The 18,837-nt window shown below is 39.7% G+C and overlaps 2 protein-coding genes across 2 annotated transcripts in view; one reads left to right on the forward strand and one right to left on the reverse strand.

The window, feature by feature from the left end:
* il16 (interleukin 16) overlaps window positions 1–6,920 on the forward strand; it is a 113,946-nt gene extending 107,026 nt beyond the window's left edge. The window contains exons 23-28 of the mRNA XM_072381322.1: window positions 1,535–1,683; window positions 1,866–2,025; window positions 4,497–4,598; window positions 5,958–6,189; window positions 6,296–6,424; window positions 6,574–6,920. Coding sequence (XP_072237423.1) covers window positions 1,535–1,683; window positions 1,866–2,025; window positions 4,497–4,598; window positions 5,958–6,189; window positions 6,296–6,424; window positions 6,574–6,740 — 939 coding nt within the window. The 3' untranslated portion in view covers window positions 6,741–6,920. The remainder of the gene's footprint in view (window positions 1–1,534; window positions 1,684–1,865; window positions 2,026–4,496; window positions 4,599–5,957; window positions 6,190–6,295; window positions 6,425–6,573) is intronic.
* Window positions 6,921–10,466: 3,546 nt separating this feature from the next.
* stard5 (StAR related lipid transfer domain containing 5) overlaps window positions 10,467–18,837 on the reverse strand; it is a 28,399-nt gene continuing 20,028 nt past the window's right edge. Inside the window, exons 5-6 of the mRNA XM_072381127.1 lie at window positions 12,723–12,816; window positions 10,467–12,597 (exon numbers count right to left, since the gene is read on the reverse strand). Of these exons, the coding sequence (XP_072237228.1) occupies window positions 12,447–12,597; window positions 12,723–12,816 (245 nt within the window). The 3' untranslated portion in view covers window positions 10,467–12,446. The remainder of the gene's footprint in view (window positions 12,598–12,722; window positions 12,817–18,837) is intronic.

Raw genomic sequence — 18,837 nt, forward strand, 5'->3', positions numbered from 1 at the left:
TTGCATTTAGGCAATTTCAACTTTGTACTCTATATATAAACACATGTTTGCAAAGTAAGTACATTGTTTAAACTTTATTTACTGTTCCAATTGGACTTTTATTTCCATTAAGTTCTGTTTGTCTGTTTGTTCACTTTGTAGTTCACAAAGTGATGAGTCAGCCATTTTGTTGTTGCGCTGTTTAAAATTTCAACTGAAACTTTTCATTCACTAAATAATGCTACTCAAACCCATCACCTTGCAGCCAGGAGCTGACGGAGAATGCTAATGCTAGCTCCCGCTAGCTGGTGTCAACCCCTGCAGCTCGTTACTATTATCATTAATCATAAATTATGCTCCTCAGACTTCTTAACCATAACATAGGCTAACATAGGTTAGCCTATGTTTCAGCCTGAGATAGACGACTTGAGAAATTATTCGTGATATAAGTACAGGAAGCACATTTAACACTTTGGTTGTTCAGCCTTGTGAATGCCTTTTCTACACTTTGCATGCAGTTGTATTCATGACTACTGTTGTATTCATCCATCCATCCATTTTCTATAACCGCTTAATCCAACTGTAGGGTCGGAGGGGGGCTAGAGCCTATCCCAGCCATCATTGGGCGAGAGGCAGGGTATACCCTGGACCGGTCCCCAGTCCATCACAGGGCCAGTTCAGTTTTATTTATTCAATTCAGTTAAATTCAGTTCTATTTATATAGTGCCAAATCACAACAAAAGACATCTCAAGGCACTGTAATACAATCATAATCCAATCTATTCTACTTTAGTCTTAATATAGCCTTCTCACTGACAGTTGTGTGCTTTAAATAATTTAGACTACACCAAAACTCTAGAAGGTATACAGCTGCAGTTCAGGTTGTGTCTTGGCAGAGACTTCCAAGAAAATCATAAAGTTCTTTGCAAAAACACAACTAGTTTGAAGCTGGCCTTAAAGGTATGCATAGTGGTATCTGTTTGCATATGCAGCATTTAAACTTCACCACACAACCACCCCAGCTTAACAACTCAAGCTTGTTCAGAAAAGGAAAGATAAACTGCTGCCAAATGCTGCACAAGGCAATTAATGTTCAGAATACAACATTGTTAACTAAGTGTTTCACAGAGTTTTATATGGCACTGTGTCCTTCCACAGGGCCTGAATTAATGTACAAGGAAGAGGGAATAATTATTTGACCTGATCTTTATGTTGTTATAGTCCACATACTCATGCAATTTCATTGGCTTATGTCTTGTTTGCACAGAGGTTTAAGCCAATAAAAGTCCACTATAACAAAATAAGAAAAAAAAATTGTGCAAACACATTCAAAGTAACATCTCTCAACAAATAAATACATAATTACACACGTGGTGGATTACAAGTCATGATTGAGGGGGTTACATTTGTATGTTTGTAAGTTTTTTTTTGTTTTGTTGATCTTCTGTCTTGTCTCCCTTTCAGGTGAAAACTCCACGTGCATTGATGCTTTCTTTCAGTCCTTTTGTCAAATGATGCAAATATTCTAACTGTTGTAATGTGATTTTTTTTCCAGGTTTCACAAGCATTAATGCGCTCACTACCTGTTTCCTGCCATGGCAAGACTCACTTCCAAAATATGCAGGACCTTTCAAGTGAAAATGTCAGTAACCTTCAAGAGTCTGAGCTGGACCAGGACAGTACTAACAAAGCATTCTCTGTCAGGTGACACTTACACAAAGAGATTTAGATGTTTATGATGGATTTTTTTTTTATTTAAATCAGAGCCTGTTTTATATTGGTGTTAAATACAGCACATTCATATACTGCTGTTATGCACAGTGCTTAGAGTTGGGAGACTAACATGACCCCTTCTCTCCTCTGTGTGCCTGTTCTTTCAAACGCAGCTTGGCCACACTTAGGGAATGTACCATTGAACGAGGGGAGATGGAATCTGAGGAAGCTCTCACTTACACTTCTGCTCACTCAGTCATCTCACTCATCCCTTCACATGAAATACAGAAGATGATCCTGGAAGTTAAAGCTATAGATGATGAGACACTCAAGGTAAATCAAAAAATAGAATTTTCCAGTACAACTCAAATTCACCAATTTCATACATTTTCTAGAGAAGTTCTTAAACTTGGACCTTAGCTTTAACTAAATGGCAAGAGCTATATAGTTATATATGATTAGTTCAAATAGAAAAAAAAGAAGGTAAGAACATGGACTGATTAAAAGAAAAGAAAATTACATCTAATTGAACAGTCATGGTTTTAGAAGCAATCCATAATGTGCAAAAGTAATTGTATAAATAGTCCTCCCAGTTCCCAGAAGAGTGTTTAAAAAATTCATTCATGTTGAATATTTCTCAGATTAAAATCAAAAAGGGCTTTACATTTGACTAGTTACTGTAGTCTACCTGTCACATAAAGCATAGGTAGTAGAGACCATTTAGAGACGATTTTCCATGTTTTGAATTAATCTCTGGACATAGGGACAAAATGTGTTTGAAAAAGAGAAAGCAGCACAAGGCTCACTGCAAAAAAACTACAGGTGGTGGAGGTGAAAGTCAAAACTGGCTACTAGTAAAGAGTGGAAGATGAGTCTGATAATAAGTTAACTCTGGAATGCAATGTTGTCAGCAAGCTGCCAAGCAAGATTAAATCAATGGTCACAGAATTTTGATTTGAAAAGAGATCAAACAAAATCTTAAAGCATTCGAATCATGAACAGTGTGTGCAGCAAAATACATCACATGCTTTTGTAATGTCTAAGCTGCAGATAACTCAATTCCTGCTAAGAATGATGATCGTCCTGAAATTAGTCATGAGGATTCTCATGAGTGGTAGGATAACAATATTTGTGAGTATAAGATTGCAATTAGTCAAATACAAACACAAAGCACACAGATGGATTTTACATGAAATCTAAAAATAGAGGTAGATTTTCAAGTGACAACAGAGGTCTGTCCATATTATATAATTTAATTCAATTCAATTCAGTTTCATTAATATATATATTAGGGCTGTCAAAGTTCATGTGATAATGAAGCATTAATGCAATTCTTTTTTTAACAGCACTATTTTTTTTTTATGCACGATTAATGTAAGCATGCACGATCTGTGACCTTCGGTCCGCCCTGTAGTTTCAGGGGGTGATGCAGAAATAACTTTAGGCTGGCGAGCTTGCGAACATCAGTGTTCTAATTGAGAAGCAGAAATGGAGACACAAAAGTGTCTCTTAAATGGGAAGTTTAGCTTTAAAGTCCTGCCAGATGGTTCATTTGACAAGTATAAAGTAATTTGTATTTACTGTCGATGTGAACTGAGTTACCACCGTAGTACGTCAAGTCTCAAATACCACCTGCTGGCCAAGCACATAAAGAGAAGTTTAGGTCGCTGAACTGAATAACAGTAGTCCAGTCTTAAAGTAACAAATACATGGAGCAGTTTTTTTGGCATCAATCTGAGACAGGATGTTCCTGATTTTAACAAGATTACGAAGGTGAAAGAAGGCAGTCCTAGAAACCAGTTTTATATGGAAGTCAAAGGACAGATCTTGGTCAGAAATAACTCCAAGGTTCCTCACTATAGTACAAGAAGCCAAGGAAATACCATCTAGAGTAACTATATAGCTAGGTATTTTCAAAGACAATGACTTCAGTTTTGTCTTAATTTAGAAGCAAACAGTTCTGAGTCATCCAGGTCTTTATGTCTTTAAGACAGGCTTGTAGTCTGACCAACCTATTGATTTCATCTGGTTTCATAGATAAGTACAGCTTGTATTGTTAGAAGTGCTTTGAGTGGTCAGTTAGACTAGAAAAGTGCTATACAAGTAAAGTCCATTTAACATTTAAAGCTGAGTATCATCAGCATAGCAATGGAAATTTATGCCATGCTGTCTGATAATGTTACCTAATGGAAGCATGTATGAAGTAAAAAGAATTGGTCCAAACACAGAACCCTGAGGACTTACTCTGGTGTGTGAGGAAGATTCTTCATTTACAAGAACAAACTAGAATCTATCAGATAAATATGACTTAAACCAGCCTAATGCAGTTCCTTTAATCCCAATAACATGTTCAAGTCTCTGTAACAGAATGCTGTGATCGATCGTATCAAATGCAGCACTGAGATCCAACAGAACAAGCACAGACTCTGCTAGTTGTGGTGTTCATCTCTGTCTTCGTCTTTGGGTTGTAATGCTACTTCAAACTGCAATGCCTAACAGTATTTGTTGTCATCAAACATGCTACTCGTGAGCATCTTGCAAATAAACTGATTACCAAACCAAATTGCTGATGGTGTCAATAAAACAGTGAGCAACTTCTTTGTAATTCTATTGTCAACAAGATCAATATTTTTGTGTTTTGGACTCTTTGGTCCACAGACTTCAATCAATTTTTTGAAGGATTTCACTTGAAAGTATGATCCAGAAATCTCCCATCATAGAAACAAGTTAGTAAGAAATGTAATCTGACTCATGACATAATGATTACGTTAACTGTTGTAGTAACTCTGCTTCGCTCTCCTCAGCAACTACTGGACATCCATGTTGTCATTTTGCATAAAGAGGAGGGAGCTGGACTGGGCTTCAGTATCGCTGGAGGGTGTGACCTTGAAAGCAAAGCTCCAACAGTAAGCTGAATCTAGTGCACATTGATCTGATCATGTAATTGGATAGATTTAGACTCCATACAAGACCAACATGTGACTGAAGCTATTTTTTTGGTAATCAAAATTATGATGTCACCTGGCAATAGCTTTCAATGTTGATTTAAAAATGAATATTTTTTCTGTCATTGAGATTTCAGTTTCCACCATGTAAAAATGATTTACATAAACCAACATTTTATTTACAACAGAAAGCATATCGAATGTTGAAAATGACACATTTTACTATTTCATGAAAAATATTTGCTCATCTTGAATCTGATGGCAGCAACACATCTCAAAACAGTTAGGACAAGTCCGTGTTTCCCACTGTGTAGCATCCCCTCTTCTTTTAAAAACATCTGGAACTGAGGAGACCAGCTGCTGGACCTTTGGGAGAGGAATGTTGTCCCATTCCTGTCTGATAGAGGATTCCTGGGTCTTCTCTGTTGTATTGTAAATGTTTTCAGGTGGTGAAAGTTCTGGACTGCAGGCAGGTCAGTCCAGCAGCTGGACTCTTCCACTATAGAGCCATGCTGTTGGAATAGATGCAGGATGTGGTTTAACTTTGTCCTGCTGAAATATGCAAGGCCTTCCCTGAAGAAGACCTTATCTGGATGGGAGCAGATGTTGCTCTAAAACCTGTACATATCTTTCAGCATTGATTGGACCTTTCCAGATGTGCAGGTCCCAACCCCCCTACCCTAATACCATCAGAGATGCAGGCTTTTGAACTGAGAGCTGATAACAAGCTGGATGGTCCCTCTCCTCTTTAGTCTGGAGGACGCAGCGGCCATGATTTCCAAACAAAATTTCACGTTCTGATCCATCTGACCACAGAACAGTTTCCCACTTTGTCTCAGTCAATTTTAAACGTGCTTTGGTGCAGAGAAGATGGCGGTGTTTCTGGATTATGTTCAGATACGGCTTCTTCTCTGTCTGATGGAGCTTTAACCTGCATCTGTGGATGTTACAGTGAGCTGTGTTCAAAGACAATGATTCCTGGAACTGTTCCTGAGCCCATGCAGTGATTTCCAGGACAGAATCAGGTCTGAGGACCTGAAGGTCACAGACATTCAGGACTGCTTTTTGCACAAAAAGATGACTCCAGATTCTGTGAATATTTTTATGATATTTTTTATCATAAAAAAATATATATAGTAGATAATGGAATATTACTCTGTTGGGAAAATATTGAACTATGGAGACTTATATACAGTCCTTGACACCCACTTGAAACACATGCAGTAAACATTTAATTTTTAGTTTTTCCAGTACTACCTTTACTCTGAAATTTGTCTGCAAATAACATAAGATCATATGACCATATGATCCACCATCCAGGTCCACAGAGTGTTTCCCAGTGGCCTGGCAGCTCATGAGGGCACCATTCAAAAAGGAGATGAAGTGTTGTCTATAAATGGCCAAACTCTGCGTGGTGCCACACACATGGATGCCACTAATGCTCTGCGTCATGCTCGAAGTCTAAAGCTGGCTGTGGTTGTTGTCTGTAAGAGAGCTGATGAGGAGGTTAAAGAAAGGGGGGGCTATAGAGCAGAGGAACCCCGCTGTGCAGGTGAGTCTTATGAACAATGCCAGACACCCCACCCCCTGCTATATTTTCAGTGCATGGAAGTATAAATGCTACGTTCAACTTCAACTTATCTCTTGTTGTCCCACAGTGGAGGAGCAACAGGCCCCTGTGACTGTGGAGCTGGAAAAAGGTGTTGGAGGATTTGGCTTCACTTTGGAGGGAGGAAAAGGTTCAATGCATGGAGACAGACCTTTAATCATCAACAGAATCTTTAAAGGTTTACTTCATTTTTTATGTGGCTTATTTAAAAAACACAAACATAAAACAAACTCTCTACAAAAATGTTCACATGTGGTAAAATTTGGAAATCAGTTATTATAATATTGATTAATACTGTAGAGTTGACATGAACATTGTGTGTTTCAGGTGGAGCAGCAGAGCAAAGTGGTTTGCAGAGTGGAGATGAACTGCTGCAGGTCCAGGGAGTGAGTCTACAGGATATGACTCGATTCGAGGCATGGAACATGATCAAATCTTTACCTGAAGGGTCTGTTACAGTACTGATCAGGAAGAGGCAGGACGATGTGGAATGACATCCATAGCTGGTGGAAGCAGTTAATATACAATGCCATAAAAACAAGAAAACAGGGAAAAAGAAAAAAAAACAGCTGCAAATAAGTCATATGTAGAAGAGGTTCTGTCTTCAAAAACAAAGAACAGAATTTTGATAAATGGAAATGAGTCTTTAGATCAGTGTAATATTGATTAATTAAGACAATTTATTCATATAATTTTAGCCATTACAGGATCCAGACACAACTCTTAATCATTTGCATATAAAAACATGGATGATGGTGAAAGTTAAATTTCACAGAATGTAGAATGTAAAGGAGAAAATTAAATGTTATATATGGTGCTTTTTTCCTGAAAGAAATCTGAACAAATACTGCAGAGTGAAAGATTACTGAAAAACACACCCTGTAAGTACTGATCAAAGAACCCTGACGATTTAAAGAAAGAAATAGTGAAATCAAAAACAAAAGAAAAGGACACCAGCTACTTCTGCTGTATCTGCAAAAAATAAGCACTCAACCTGTTAGTTAGGTCATACAGCCTTTCATTCAGAAAATCATTGTTAAGTTGCTTAAATTGCTCAACAATAAATGTACTCATGATCTCCAGAAGGTGTAAAGTGTGCACATTAACTCTATAAATAACCAGTTTGTGTGTATTCATTGTAAATGCATCTGGTCCCTGGTGTTAATGAAGTTAATGTACAGTTAATGTTTCTGTATATCCAGATAATAATGTTATGAATAAAGCAATTCTGCAGTCACATGTAGAAAAGGAAAAAGAGACTTTGATTTTTGCATAAATATGTTTACTTTTCCTCATCGATGGTACGGCTACATGATGGCAGAGACCAGACATTGTTAGATAACTCTGAACAGATTCATCTATAAAACCAAACTGAGAGAATGCTGACGCTTTGCGGTAAGACATGTTGCATCACTTCCTGTTACCTTGATTGTGTTCTGTGAAACTTCGTGCTCCTCTTGGACAATCAAAAATCAATCAGTTTCTCCTTATAAGTTACACATCTTGCATAGTTAAATCTATTGCATACTTCTTCTATTTTAACTCTCGCTCCTACAAATCTTTAGTTTTTATTTTTCCTTTTTAGCGGTGTGTCTGGTTCTCTAGCTTAGCATGGCTACCAGTTCTCTTCCTCCATCTCCTGCTTTCACCTGCTCCGTGTGTCAGATGTTTAGTTACTCCTCTGCCTCCTTTAGTGGTAATGGTACATGTAACAAATGTAGTCTTTTTGTAGCCAAAATCAAAAACATCCTGTCTCAGGGTGATGTAGAGAAACTAGTTCATGCATTTGTTACTTCAAGATTGAACTACTGTAATTCTTTATTATTGGGCTGTCCCACATATTCTCTGAAAAGCCTCCAGCTGATCCAAAATGCTGCAGCCAGAGTTCTGATGAGAACTAACAGGAGAGATCATGTTTCTCCAGTTTTAGCTTCTCTTCATTGGCTCCCTGTTAAATTCAGAATAGAATTTAAGATTCTTCTCCTCACATATAAAGCTCTTAATGACTGAGCTCCATCATATCTTAAAGATCTCATTGTAAGATATTTTCCTAACAGAGCACTTCGCTCCCAAACTGCAGGTTTACTTGTTGTTCCCAGAGTTTATAAAAGCAGAATGGGAGGCAGAGCCTTCAGTTATCAGGCCCCTCTCTTGTGGAATAAGCTGCCAGTAAATGTCAGGGAAGCAGACACCCTTTCCACTTTTAAGATTAGGCTTAAAACTTTCCTTTCTGATAAAGCTTATAGTTAGGGATGGCTCAGGTAATCCTGAAACATCCCATAGTTATGCTGCTATAGGCTTAGACTGCTGGGGGACCTCATCTGTCACACCTTTCCTCACTTTGCTCTCTTTTTCCTCCTGTTTAATTTCTCAAATGATATTATGTACATGTGACATTATTGTGGTTATTAACTTGTGTTTCCCTGTTCCAACAGGTATCCTTTGAATGGTGTTATGGTGTTTTTCCCCCCTCTTTTCTGTCTTCTCAAACCCCAGCTGGTCGAGGCGGATGGCCACCCTTCCTGGTTCTGGTTCTGCCAGAGGTTTCTTCCTGGTTCTGGTTCTGCCAGAGGTTTCTTCCTGGTTCTGGTTCTGCCAGAGGTTTCTTCCTGTTAAAGGGAGTCGTTCCTTTCCACAGTCCCTCAGGCTCAGGACGGGAGATTGGACTGAAGACAAGTTTCTGTGCAATCTGATGGTTTCCTTAGCTAGGATATTAATTTTGAATTGGCTCTATATGAATGAATTGGACTTCTTTTGAATTTGATTGGATTATGATTACAATGAATCGAACTCCAATTGGCTAGAATTGGACTGTATTACTTAAGTGCCTTGAGATGATGTTTGTTGTAATTTATTTTGTTGCTATATAAATAAACTGAACTGAATTGAAGAGTCCACAACAGGATTTTGGTGCAGAGCAGTGACAAAACAAACTATTTTATTTATTATGGCACAGCATATAAAACTCACCCATAAAGGTAAATATATTCTATATGGCAGTCATCAACCTGTCTGGTGTAATACAGAAGACAAGAAAAACTAAATTGTTTTTGGACCTTGCCCTGACTACATACATGAAGAATTATACTGGTATCAGAATCTCAATCACAAAACATAACAGTTGTGATTACTTAGTGATGGTTAAGAGGTTCATCACGGTCAAAATCTAATGCCTAAAGGGTTTTAGTAGGACAGGTTATGCCATAGTTTACATGCTCTTTGACCGATGTTATTCCAGATAAAGAGAGATATGTGTTGTCAACGTTCACTAAGGTCAGAGAACACACAGAGTAGATCAATACTAAAGCACCTACTGCTGTGCTGCTCAGTACAGGCTGACTTTAAAATGTGTGCTCCTCACTGTATTTCATTTATTTGGCCAAAAAGTAAAAAGTAGACTTAACTTGTAAACATGGATGGCTATGTTCAGACTACAATAAACCATCTTCCAGAGGTGAAAAAGATGAGCAGATAGGTCATTGCATGAGCTGGACATTTCTATTTGGTATCAATGTATTATGTAATGTTAACCTGGTTATCATTATACAACTAGTGCAACTATAAGCATTTCAGTGGAATATAGATCATCCAGTCTTTCACAAGTGAAACTTACATCTCTTTAGTTGTACACATTCTTAAGAATAAAGAAATACAAATCACAACAAATGCCATTTCAAGGCACTGCAAAGATATTGTCCAAATTAAGCCAATCAGTATCCAATTAGTTGTAATACAATCATAATCCAATTAAATCCAAATCTTTAGAATAAAAATTAGGATAGAAAGCTAATATGGATATAATTAAAGCTTCTTTAACAGTTCCAATTACATTTCCATCCATTCTCCAAACTGCTTATTCCAAAGCAGCACCACGATGGGGCAGTTTCTAGGAACTTATTGTTGCTCTTCCAAGGGAAACTCCAGCTTCTCTCAAGACAACTAAGAGACCAAATCTCTCCAGTGATTCCTAGATCTGGTGAAGGGCCTCTTTAATATGAACTAGCTTTAACTGTTAGACCTCAAAAGGGAGGCACCCATTGGAAAGTCTAATCAGGTGTCAGAACCACCTCAACTGTGGAGGAGCAGCAGGTCTTTCCGAACTCCTCTGGGGCTTCCCCACCATAATGTAACCTGATTTGTATCACTGAACCACATGGAAAGTCCTAGATAGAACAAACTTGGCAGGAGTTCTTAATAAAATACTGACATCATTCAACAAAAACATTTCATACAGTTTAATGAGAAAACCCAAAAGTTATCACTGACATGTATTCCTAACATAAACATCTATGATGTACATGAAACAAATTCATACAAACAAAACCAATAGTGAGAGGAGGTAGACTTCAGCTCAGTTACTGATATACAGTATTTCTAATTGTTTGTGTGCTTTGAAACTGATGCTGATATCACATCAGGCTTGACAGGGAAAAGCAGGTAAATGAGCAGGACATATGTCACATGTAATCTTAATAGCTTAAACACGGGGGCCATGTTAAAGACAGGAATGTTTTATAGATTTTAATAAAAACTGTCCAGTTCATGTAGCATACTGCTCCCATCTAAAAGATGTGGGACAACAAATTTTGAATTCATCAATCCTGTAAACACACACAAAAAAAAACTCAGTCTGTTCTGGGATGATTTTCCTATACTGCAACACTATTGTTTAAATAGTGTCTCTTTTAAAGCTCCCTAGCTGTCTGGATTCTTCAGGATTTTTCAGGATTTGTTACCTCTGAGATAAACTTTCCAGCTGCTCCTTTAGACAGATCGGGTTTACTGTCCATGGGGAAGTTGTTCAGATAAATCTTGTTATAAGACATATGTTTGCACTAAAATGTGTTCTGTACAAATGACTGTAAAAATATTTGAAATGTTGGCAAACACTTTTGAACTCAAAGGTCTGTTCAAATATTCAGCCCATAGAATGTGGGCGAGTAAAAAGCATGCTCAATGCAGACAGTGGGGGCTCAAAATGGGAATTTATTTTGCTGGCTTTGAAGTATCTGGCTTTAATCATTACCTTAACTATCTTAGATTGTTAGCTTTAAGGCAAATTTTCACAAAAAATAAAATATTAATATATAATAATATTATACTCTTTCCTAACTAAGTAATCGGTCAGTCGGGCTCATAAAACCTCATGAGATTTTATAAACCTGATTGTTTCTAAAGTTTTACATGAATTACTTCATGAGGTCATATAACACTGCATATACCCATTTACCCTAACTGTAAAGTGTTATCTTCCAAAAATAGCCTCATCTCTTAAAAATGTCAGCCCATCTTGCACATGCAGTGACATCATAATTTCACCATAATTGATGCATCGATTTATGGATGCAATTTGAAATTGTCCATGTTTTATGGGATTTTTTCTTCCCTACATTAAATACTCTGAATGTACAATGAGACAGGACTGCATATGGAAAGGAAAGACAAGAATATTTTAAAAAGCCAATTCTTTTTTTAGCTAAGGTGGGGGACATGTTTTAGCTGAGCTTACATGCCATAAATGTGTCACTTTAGAAACGGAACTAAATCTCCCTTGGTTTAAAAAGGCCACTCCTGCCATCCCTCCAGTGTCTCTTGTGATTAAGTGAAGGTGAAACTTTAACATTACAGGTAAACAGTAAGAAGCAAAAATATGGCTTTTTGAGTACAACAGAATTAAATATGAGGTATTAGTCAGTACAAAACAATCTGATCCCAGATGAGGGTAAATAAAGTTCATGCAATGTTTTTTTTGTTTTTACTGTAAACACTTAAATATGCAGTTAAAAGAGGAAGCCTCTTGTGCAACATCAATTAGGTACAACAAAAAGTGTGCTGTCCTTTTAACACATGCGCAAATACAGATCTTAAATGTAGACTGTGGGAAATAAACTGATCCCACAGAAGTGATTGTAGTGAGCTGAATTCCAGACTTTGTCATACTCATGCCCCTGTTTCTATTGTAAGAATCTTTTTAAGATTCACTGGACTCCTCCAGTTAGAAGAAAGATATGAAGGATTGCTTGGCTAAACATGGACTAAATCTACTTGGATTTGATACTGAATGTGTTGTAATCTAATAACTTTGAGGGGGGGGGGGGGGTGCTTTTTGTTAAATTTGATTGTTTGAAAAATAATAGAACATTTAGCCTGGCCACTCAGAAGGCCTTTAGGATTTGAAGGAGACTTCCTCACTGTTTGTGTCAAAGGTCCTTCAGGGATTTAACAGACTTGGCGAGGTTGCTGTAGAACTCTGCCATGCTGGAAGGAAAGAATGAGTCAACCACAGAGCGAGGAAGGAAGCCACCCAGGTCTGTTTGGAAGAAACTGAACACCTGGGTTTTGTTGGGCTCTCTGGAAATGGTGAAAAATATATGAATAAATGACAACAACAACAATAATAATAATAATACGATTAACTTCAGCAAGGCTGTTATCTGCAAACACATACTGCAGTGTCTGCATGTCATTGCACTCACCCAGAGATTGGAACACAAATGCAGCCACATGGATGATTGAATCCTCTCACATAGCCAGGCTGGGCAGGACAACTAGGATGACTCACATTGGTGGCTGTTTGATGTCACATGAAAGACAAAAGCATACATATATATTTGACCATATCATACTGATATTGCGTAGGGGCTGTACTGTTGCCTGAGGAAATGTGTTTCTCAACCATGTCAGTCAAGCTACACAACCACAAGCTTGGAGGTTTCACTGGAATGTAATAGTTATCTTTTGGTGAATACAGGGTCTCTGCAGCTTTCAACAAGTCAAATTAAGACTTTTTAAGACCATAATGAATTCAATTTAAGACCCATTTCACAACCATACTGGCAAAAAAGTACAAAAGGCATGAAGGAAACTCAGAAGCCTTGAATTACTTGCAAAGTACAGGACTTTTTTTTTTCTTTCACATTGGAATGATTAACCTCACTAAAAACACCAGAAGCCTCTCCATTGTGAAATACTATCAGTTCTACTTTGGACATGAACCCCCCCCCTCTCATTTTTGAATTGCAACACTTATATGTAAACGAAGTGATGAAGAAGAAGTGGATTGTGAAGGGACATATTAATGGAGACATTAAAACACAGTAACTACAGTAACATTAGGGGACTTTCTACACAGTAACGTGATTTTACATTGTATGCTAACATCATCACGTTAGGGTTTCTCATCAATTTCATGCGTGTGTCAGTGCCTGTGAGGTTAGACTGCAGTCGTTTCCTGAGCGGAATCCAGAGGAAAATACAGCGTTAACGGGACGTCGCTTATATGCAACAGCAGCTCGCCGCTATGACAGAGAACATATGTGGTCAGATCTGAGTTCACGTGTGTAGTTAACGGCGCACACGGACCAGAGACACCTGCCGGGTGCACCGTGCTGCCAGTGATACCCCCCCGCTTCATCAAAACGCCGCAACGGAGCAATAACAGAAAAAAGATGTCGTACACCAACACACTAACTAGTTGTGCTGGATAAATATTTTAGCGTCATAGCATCCTCAAAAATTGAAATAATTAAAAGCAAGACTGAAGTTTATGCATTTGTTTTAAATAAAAGTAACGTTAATACATTTTTAAGACCTTTCAAAATCGTATTGAGGACATTTTATGAAATTTTAAGATAATTTTAGTCATTTTAAGGCCTTAAATTGAAATGATTGGATTTTAGACGTTTTAAGACTTTTCAATATCCTGCGGACACCCTCTGAATAGCAAAGTGTTCTTGCTTAGAATTAAAATGAGAAGAACCATATTGCTCTCATTACTATCCATTCAATATGAAACAACATGTATTCCCTTAAATCTTAACCATCCATCCATTTGCTATACCCGCTTAATCCAATGCAGGGTCATGAGGGGCTGTGTGGGGGGCTCACACTTTCTTCTAGGCTTAATTTAGAGTCACCACTTAATCTGACATGCATATTTTTGGGCAGTGGGAGGAAGCTGGAGTACCTGGAGAGAAACCACGCATACACGGTGAGAACAAGCAAACTCCACACAGAAAGGCCGGGATTCAAACCAGGAACCTTCTGTGAGGCGACGATGCTAAACACCACACCACTGTGCTGCCCCATAGTATATATTACTGTTCTCAGTGGAAGGACAGATATATTGTTTCAAAGTACTTGGAAAAAAAAAAGTTGAATTCTTTCATAAATGATTTGAATAAGTTCATTTAATGCGGAAAACCAACCAACATCCATCAACTATAGTTACAGTTAAAGTGGACTGGATAGTGTAGAGTTATGATTTCCACAGCAGAATGTTTCGTGTGGGAGACCTGGGTTCAAATCCCCTGCATGAAAGGTACTACCTCCAGTAGGGGTCCTTAAGCAAGACCCCCTTACCCTATCTGCCTACCTGTAAGTCGCTTTGGATAAAAGCGTCTGCTACATGCATAAACATAAACATAAAGGCCATATAAATACAGGGTCTTCAATGTAAAAATGATATATGCACTTTACAGTGTATCAAATTGGCCAGTTGCTCGAAATCATGGGCATTTAATATATTTACACATCAATCGATAAATACAAAACATATATATGTGTATACAGATAAGATAAGATCATGATAAAGATGAGACTTTATTAGTCCCACAGTGGGAGAATTCACACTGTTAGGGCAAATGGGAGATAAAAAGCCTTAAGAGCACCACAATATATACAAGATTATAAGCAGTATTATATAGCAGAGTGTATGGTATGTACATGAACAGTATGAGTGACAACAGTAGGTTGTATATAAACTGTATGCATATACAATATATATAAGCATGTATGTATTATGTAACTCTGATCAAATGACTTTGAGCTTAGTGGGAGGGGCTACTGGGAGCAGAGCTGATTGTACAGTCTGACTGCGGCTGGGACAAAGGACTTGCCGTCTCCTTCAAACACTTAGGGTGAAGAAGTCCATCTTTGAAGAGTTGGTCAGTGATCTCAGACTGTTCTTCACAGAGTGGACCTCATTCATCCTCAGGGGAGAGAATTTTGTTCTCAGAGTTGTTTCTTCCTGTCCGCAGCTGAAATGCTGAGTAGAGTCTACATAGAGTCTGCGTATGCTGAAGACACGTTTGTGACATGTTGGTTTGTTTCCGTTTGTCTGGCGGTGTTGTCCTTCCGGTTCAAAGGACGGACCACCGGTCCAATCAGCAACGATTCATGTCAAATCACACTGTCCCTTTAAAATCTTTCAGAAAATGTGTATTAAATCGTATCGTATCGTGAGATTAGTGTATCGCTACAGCCCTACAACCCACAAAGACTGGGGTCTGTATGTGAGGAAATCCAGCAGCCAGTTACACAGGGGGTTGTTGAGTCCAAGGGGGGCCAGTTTGCTCACCAGGGGCCTTATGTACAAAGGGTGTGTATGCAAAAAAAAGTGTTGTACGCTCTTTTTCACGTCAACGATGAGAAGTATCAAGAGTGAAATGATCGTGGAAGCTTAACACAGAGGCCAACTGATTGGGACTGTGCCAGTCGACCCTGAGCCAAGCCCTGCCAGCCGAGTGGGACGGAATTATCCACATCTCAGCCGGATATATCAAATTCCCAAACAATGCAGTTGAGCAGGCCAACATTAAAGCGCAATTTGCAGCGAGAGCCGGATTTTCTAATGTCATCACATGATGAATTTGTATATTTCAACAGGACACATTTTCATTCGATCAATGTACAGATCGTATGTGATGCACAAATGCAATCACCCAACATACATTTTGAGTAACAGCATTCTTGGGAACAGACTACAAGGGTGGCTTCTTGGTGAGTAACTTTATTCGTGTAATTGTCCTAATATTATTCCCCATGACGTGCACTGAGCATGTGCCCCCCCAATTTCTATCCCGTCTTCACAGCATCATAGTTGGTGGTTAAAGTTAGTAACTTGCTGTTTTTTGCTGGTTAAACAACAGCTTAAGATCTTTCTAACAAGCCCCTGACCGTCTCTGTGTGCAAATGTTAATAACCCCGTGCTTAAAATGTGAAATGTTTTAATCAGCCTCACCTTTTGGGGCGGCTGTAGCTCAGGAGGAAGAGCAGTCGCCCACCAATCGGAAGGTCGGTGGTTCGACTCTGCTCCCCAGGATACATGTCGAAGCAAGACACTGAACCCCACGTTGCTCCATTCATTGGGGGTATGAATGTGTGTGAATGCTTAGAAAGCACGTAGTTATATCCTAAGACGTGCTGTATGAATGTGTGTGAGTGGGGTGAATGTGGCATGTAGTGAAGCGCTTTGAGTGGTCAGCTAGACTAGAAAAGCGCTGTACAAGTCCATTTACCTTTTCCCGGCGCACTTCTGCTCTATATTATACTGTATGAAGACGTTTGTTGTGAGTTACACAAATATAGGTATTTACCTTGAGGGTAATCAGAGCCACCCAGATGTGGTCCCACCATCCCTGAGAGAGCAGTGTCACCCAAAATTCCGCCGACTCTCTGTTCAAACAGGGTGAGTCCCTTGTCTCCTGTCCCCCCCGCCTGTTTTGGCCACACTTTGGCGGTGGGCAGCCAGTCTGCGCTTCACATCCACCTTAATGTCGGATCACTTCTTCACCTCTGCTTGTGTGCGCTACTCTGACATGTGTGCTCAACTGCACGATGATTGGGATATATAAAGCTTGGATTCATGCGTACGCACAGATTTATACATCCGGATTTTGGGTTTGAGCGTACACTATGTTTCAGTAGGAAATCCACAAAGTTTTTGTACATGAGGCCCAACATCTCTAACTTTGGTGATTAACTTGGAGGGGATGACAGTGTTGAATGCTGAGCTGAAGTCAGCAAACACTAACCGTGCATATGTCATTGTTGTCCAGGTGTGTGAGCACATAGTGCAGTGGAAACGGCATCATCTATGCTTCAATAGGCAAACTGGTGTGGGTCCAATGTGGCTGGGAAGGAGTTCTTCAGGTGTGCCAGGACCAGTCGCTCATAACACTTCATGATGATGGGTGTGAGTGCTACCACGCAGTAATCGTTGAGGCACTTCAGTTTGGAATGTTTCAGCAATGGTACAATGGATGTAGTTTTAAAGCATGTTGGCACAGCTGATTGGGTGAGACACAGGTTGAAAATGTCCATGACGATCCCAGTGAGCTGCTCAGCACATACCCTAAGCACACGTCCAGTAATGCCATCTGGTCCAGCAGCCTTGAGCGCGTTGATCTGGCTCAGTACTGTATGGACATCAGTGGAGGTAAGGGTGAAGGGCCGGTGGTCTGTAGAGGGTGTTGTTGCCGTTGTTTCTCCCGAAGCGAGCATAAAAGTTGTTAAGCTCGTTCAGGAAGGAGAAGTCCGTGGCTGTGGGGGTGTGTTGCCGGGTTTATAGTCAGTGATGGCCTGGATGCCTTGCCACATACGTTTGGGGTTAGAAAAGTGACACTATCTTCAGCTTATAGTATTGCTTGGCCTTTTTGATTCCCCTTCTCAGATTTGCTCTGCATGTGCTGAAGACCTGTGCAGCTCCTGTTCTGAAGGCAGTGTTTCGGGCCTTCAGCAGGAGCCGCACCTCCTTGTTCATCCATGGCTTCTGGTTGGGGTACGTGGTTATCTGCTTCTCTGTCGTGGCATCAGCGATGATGGTGACAATGTAATCCATAACAGAGAAGGCGTAGATGTCAATGTCCATGTGTGAGCCACAGGTGGCCTTGGAAGGAAACATACTCCAGTCTGTGTGTTGAAACCTGTCCTGGAGCACAGAGTCTGTCCCCGCTGGCCACACCTTGATGGTCCCCACTGTTGGCCTGACACGGTTGATGAGGGATGAGTATTTTAGTGTGAGTAACAAAAAGATGTGATCTGACTGTCTGAGGTGGGGGAGAGGGGTAGCGGTGTAAGCAGCAGCCATGTTTGTGTAGACATGTTCCAAAGTTTTGTTTCTGCTGGTGTGGAACGTGCTGGTGGAATTTTGAGAGCACAGACTTTAAGTTTGAGTGATTGAAGTCACCTGCAACAATAAAGACAGTCTCTGGATGATCAGTCTGTTGTTTACTAATGGCCGCATGAAGTTCATTAATTGTGAGGTTGGCATTAGCATCCGGAGGAACATAGACAGCTGTGATGAAAGTGGTAGATAGAAAGTTCTACACTTACCTATGAGAAACTCAAGGTTGGCTGAGGAATAACTTCCATGAGTAACCAAGTTCGTACAACAAACTTTGTTGACATAGATGCACAAACCTCCGCCTCTGGTCTTGACATCAGCGGATCTAGCCGCTCGATGAGCGTGGTATCTGGCTAGCTCAATAGCACTATCCGGTACGCCGCCGTATAGCCATGTTTCGGTAAGAATCATGACATTACAATCCAAAAGTGTCTTAATGTGGGTAAGTTGTAGTCGTACCTCGTCCATCTTGTTCACCAAAGACCGCACATTAGCGAGGAAGATGCTGGGTAAAGAGAGCTGGTGTGGTGTTAGCCTTAGCTTAGCTCTAATGCATCCGCACTTTCCTTGCCTTTGTTTGTGATTTTGGCGCCGCCTGCGAGCACTTCCGCCCGGCCAGGTAGAGTGTGAAGCCTCCAGTGTTCTGGAGATCTCAGGGATGAGTAGGAGATCGCTGATAAGAGTGT

Source organism: Leuresthes tenuis, unplaced genomic scaffold (genome assembly GCF_036924035.1).
Source record: "Leuresthes tenuis unplaced genomic scaffold, fLeuTen1.0.hap1 SCAF_2, whole genome shotgun sequence".
Taxonomy (NCBI): Eukaryota; Metazoa; Chordata; class Actinopteri; order Atheriniformes; family Atherinopsidae; genus Leuresthes; species Leuresthes tenuis.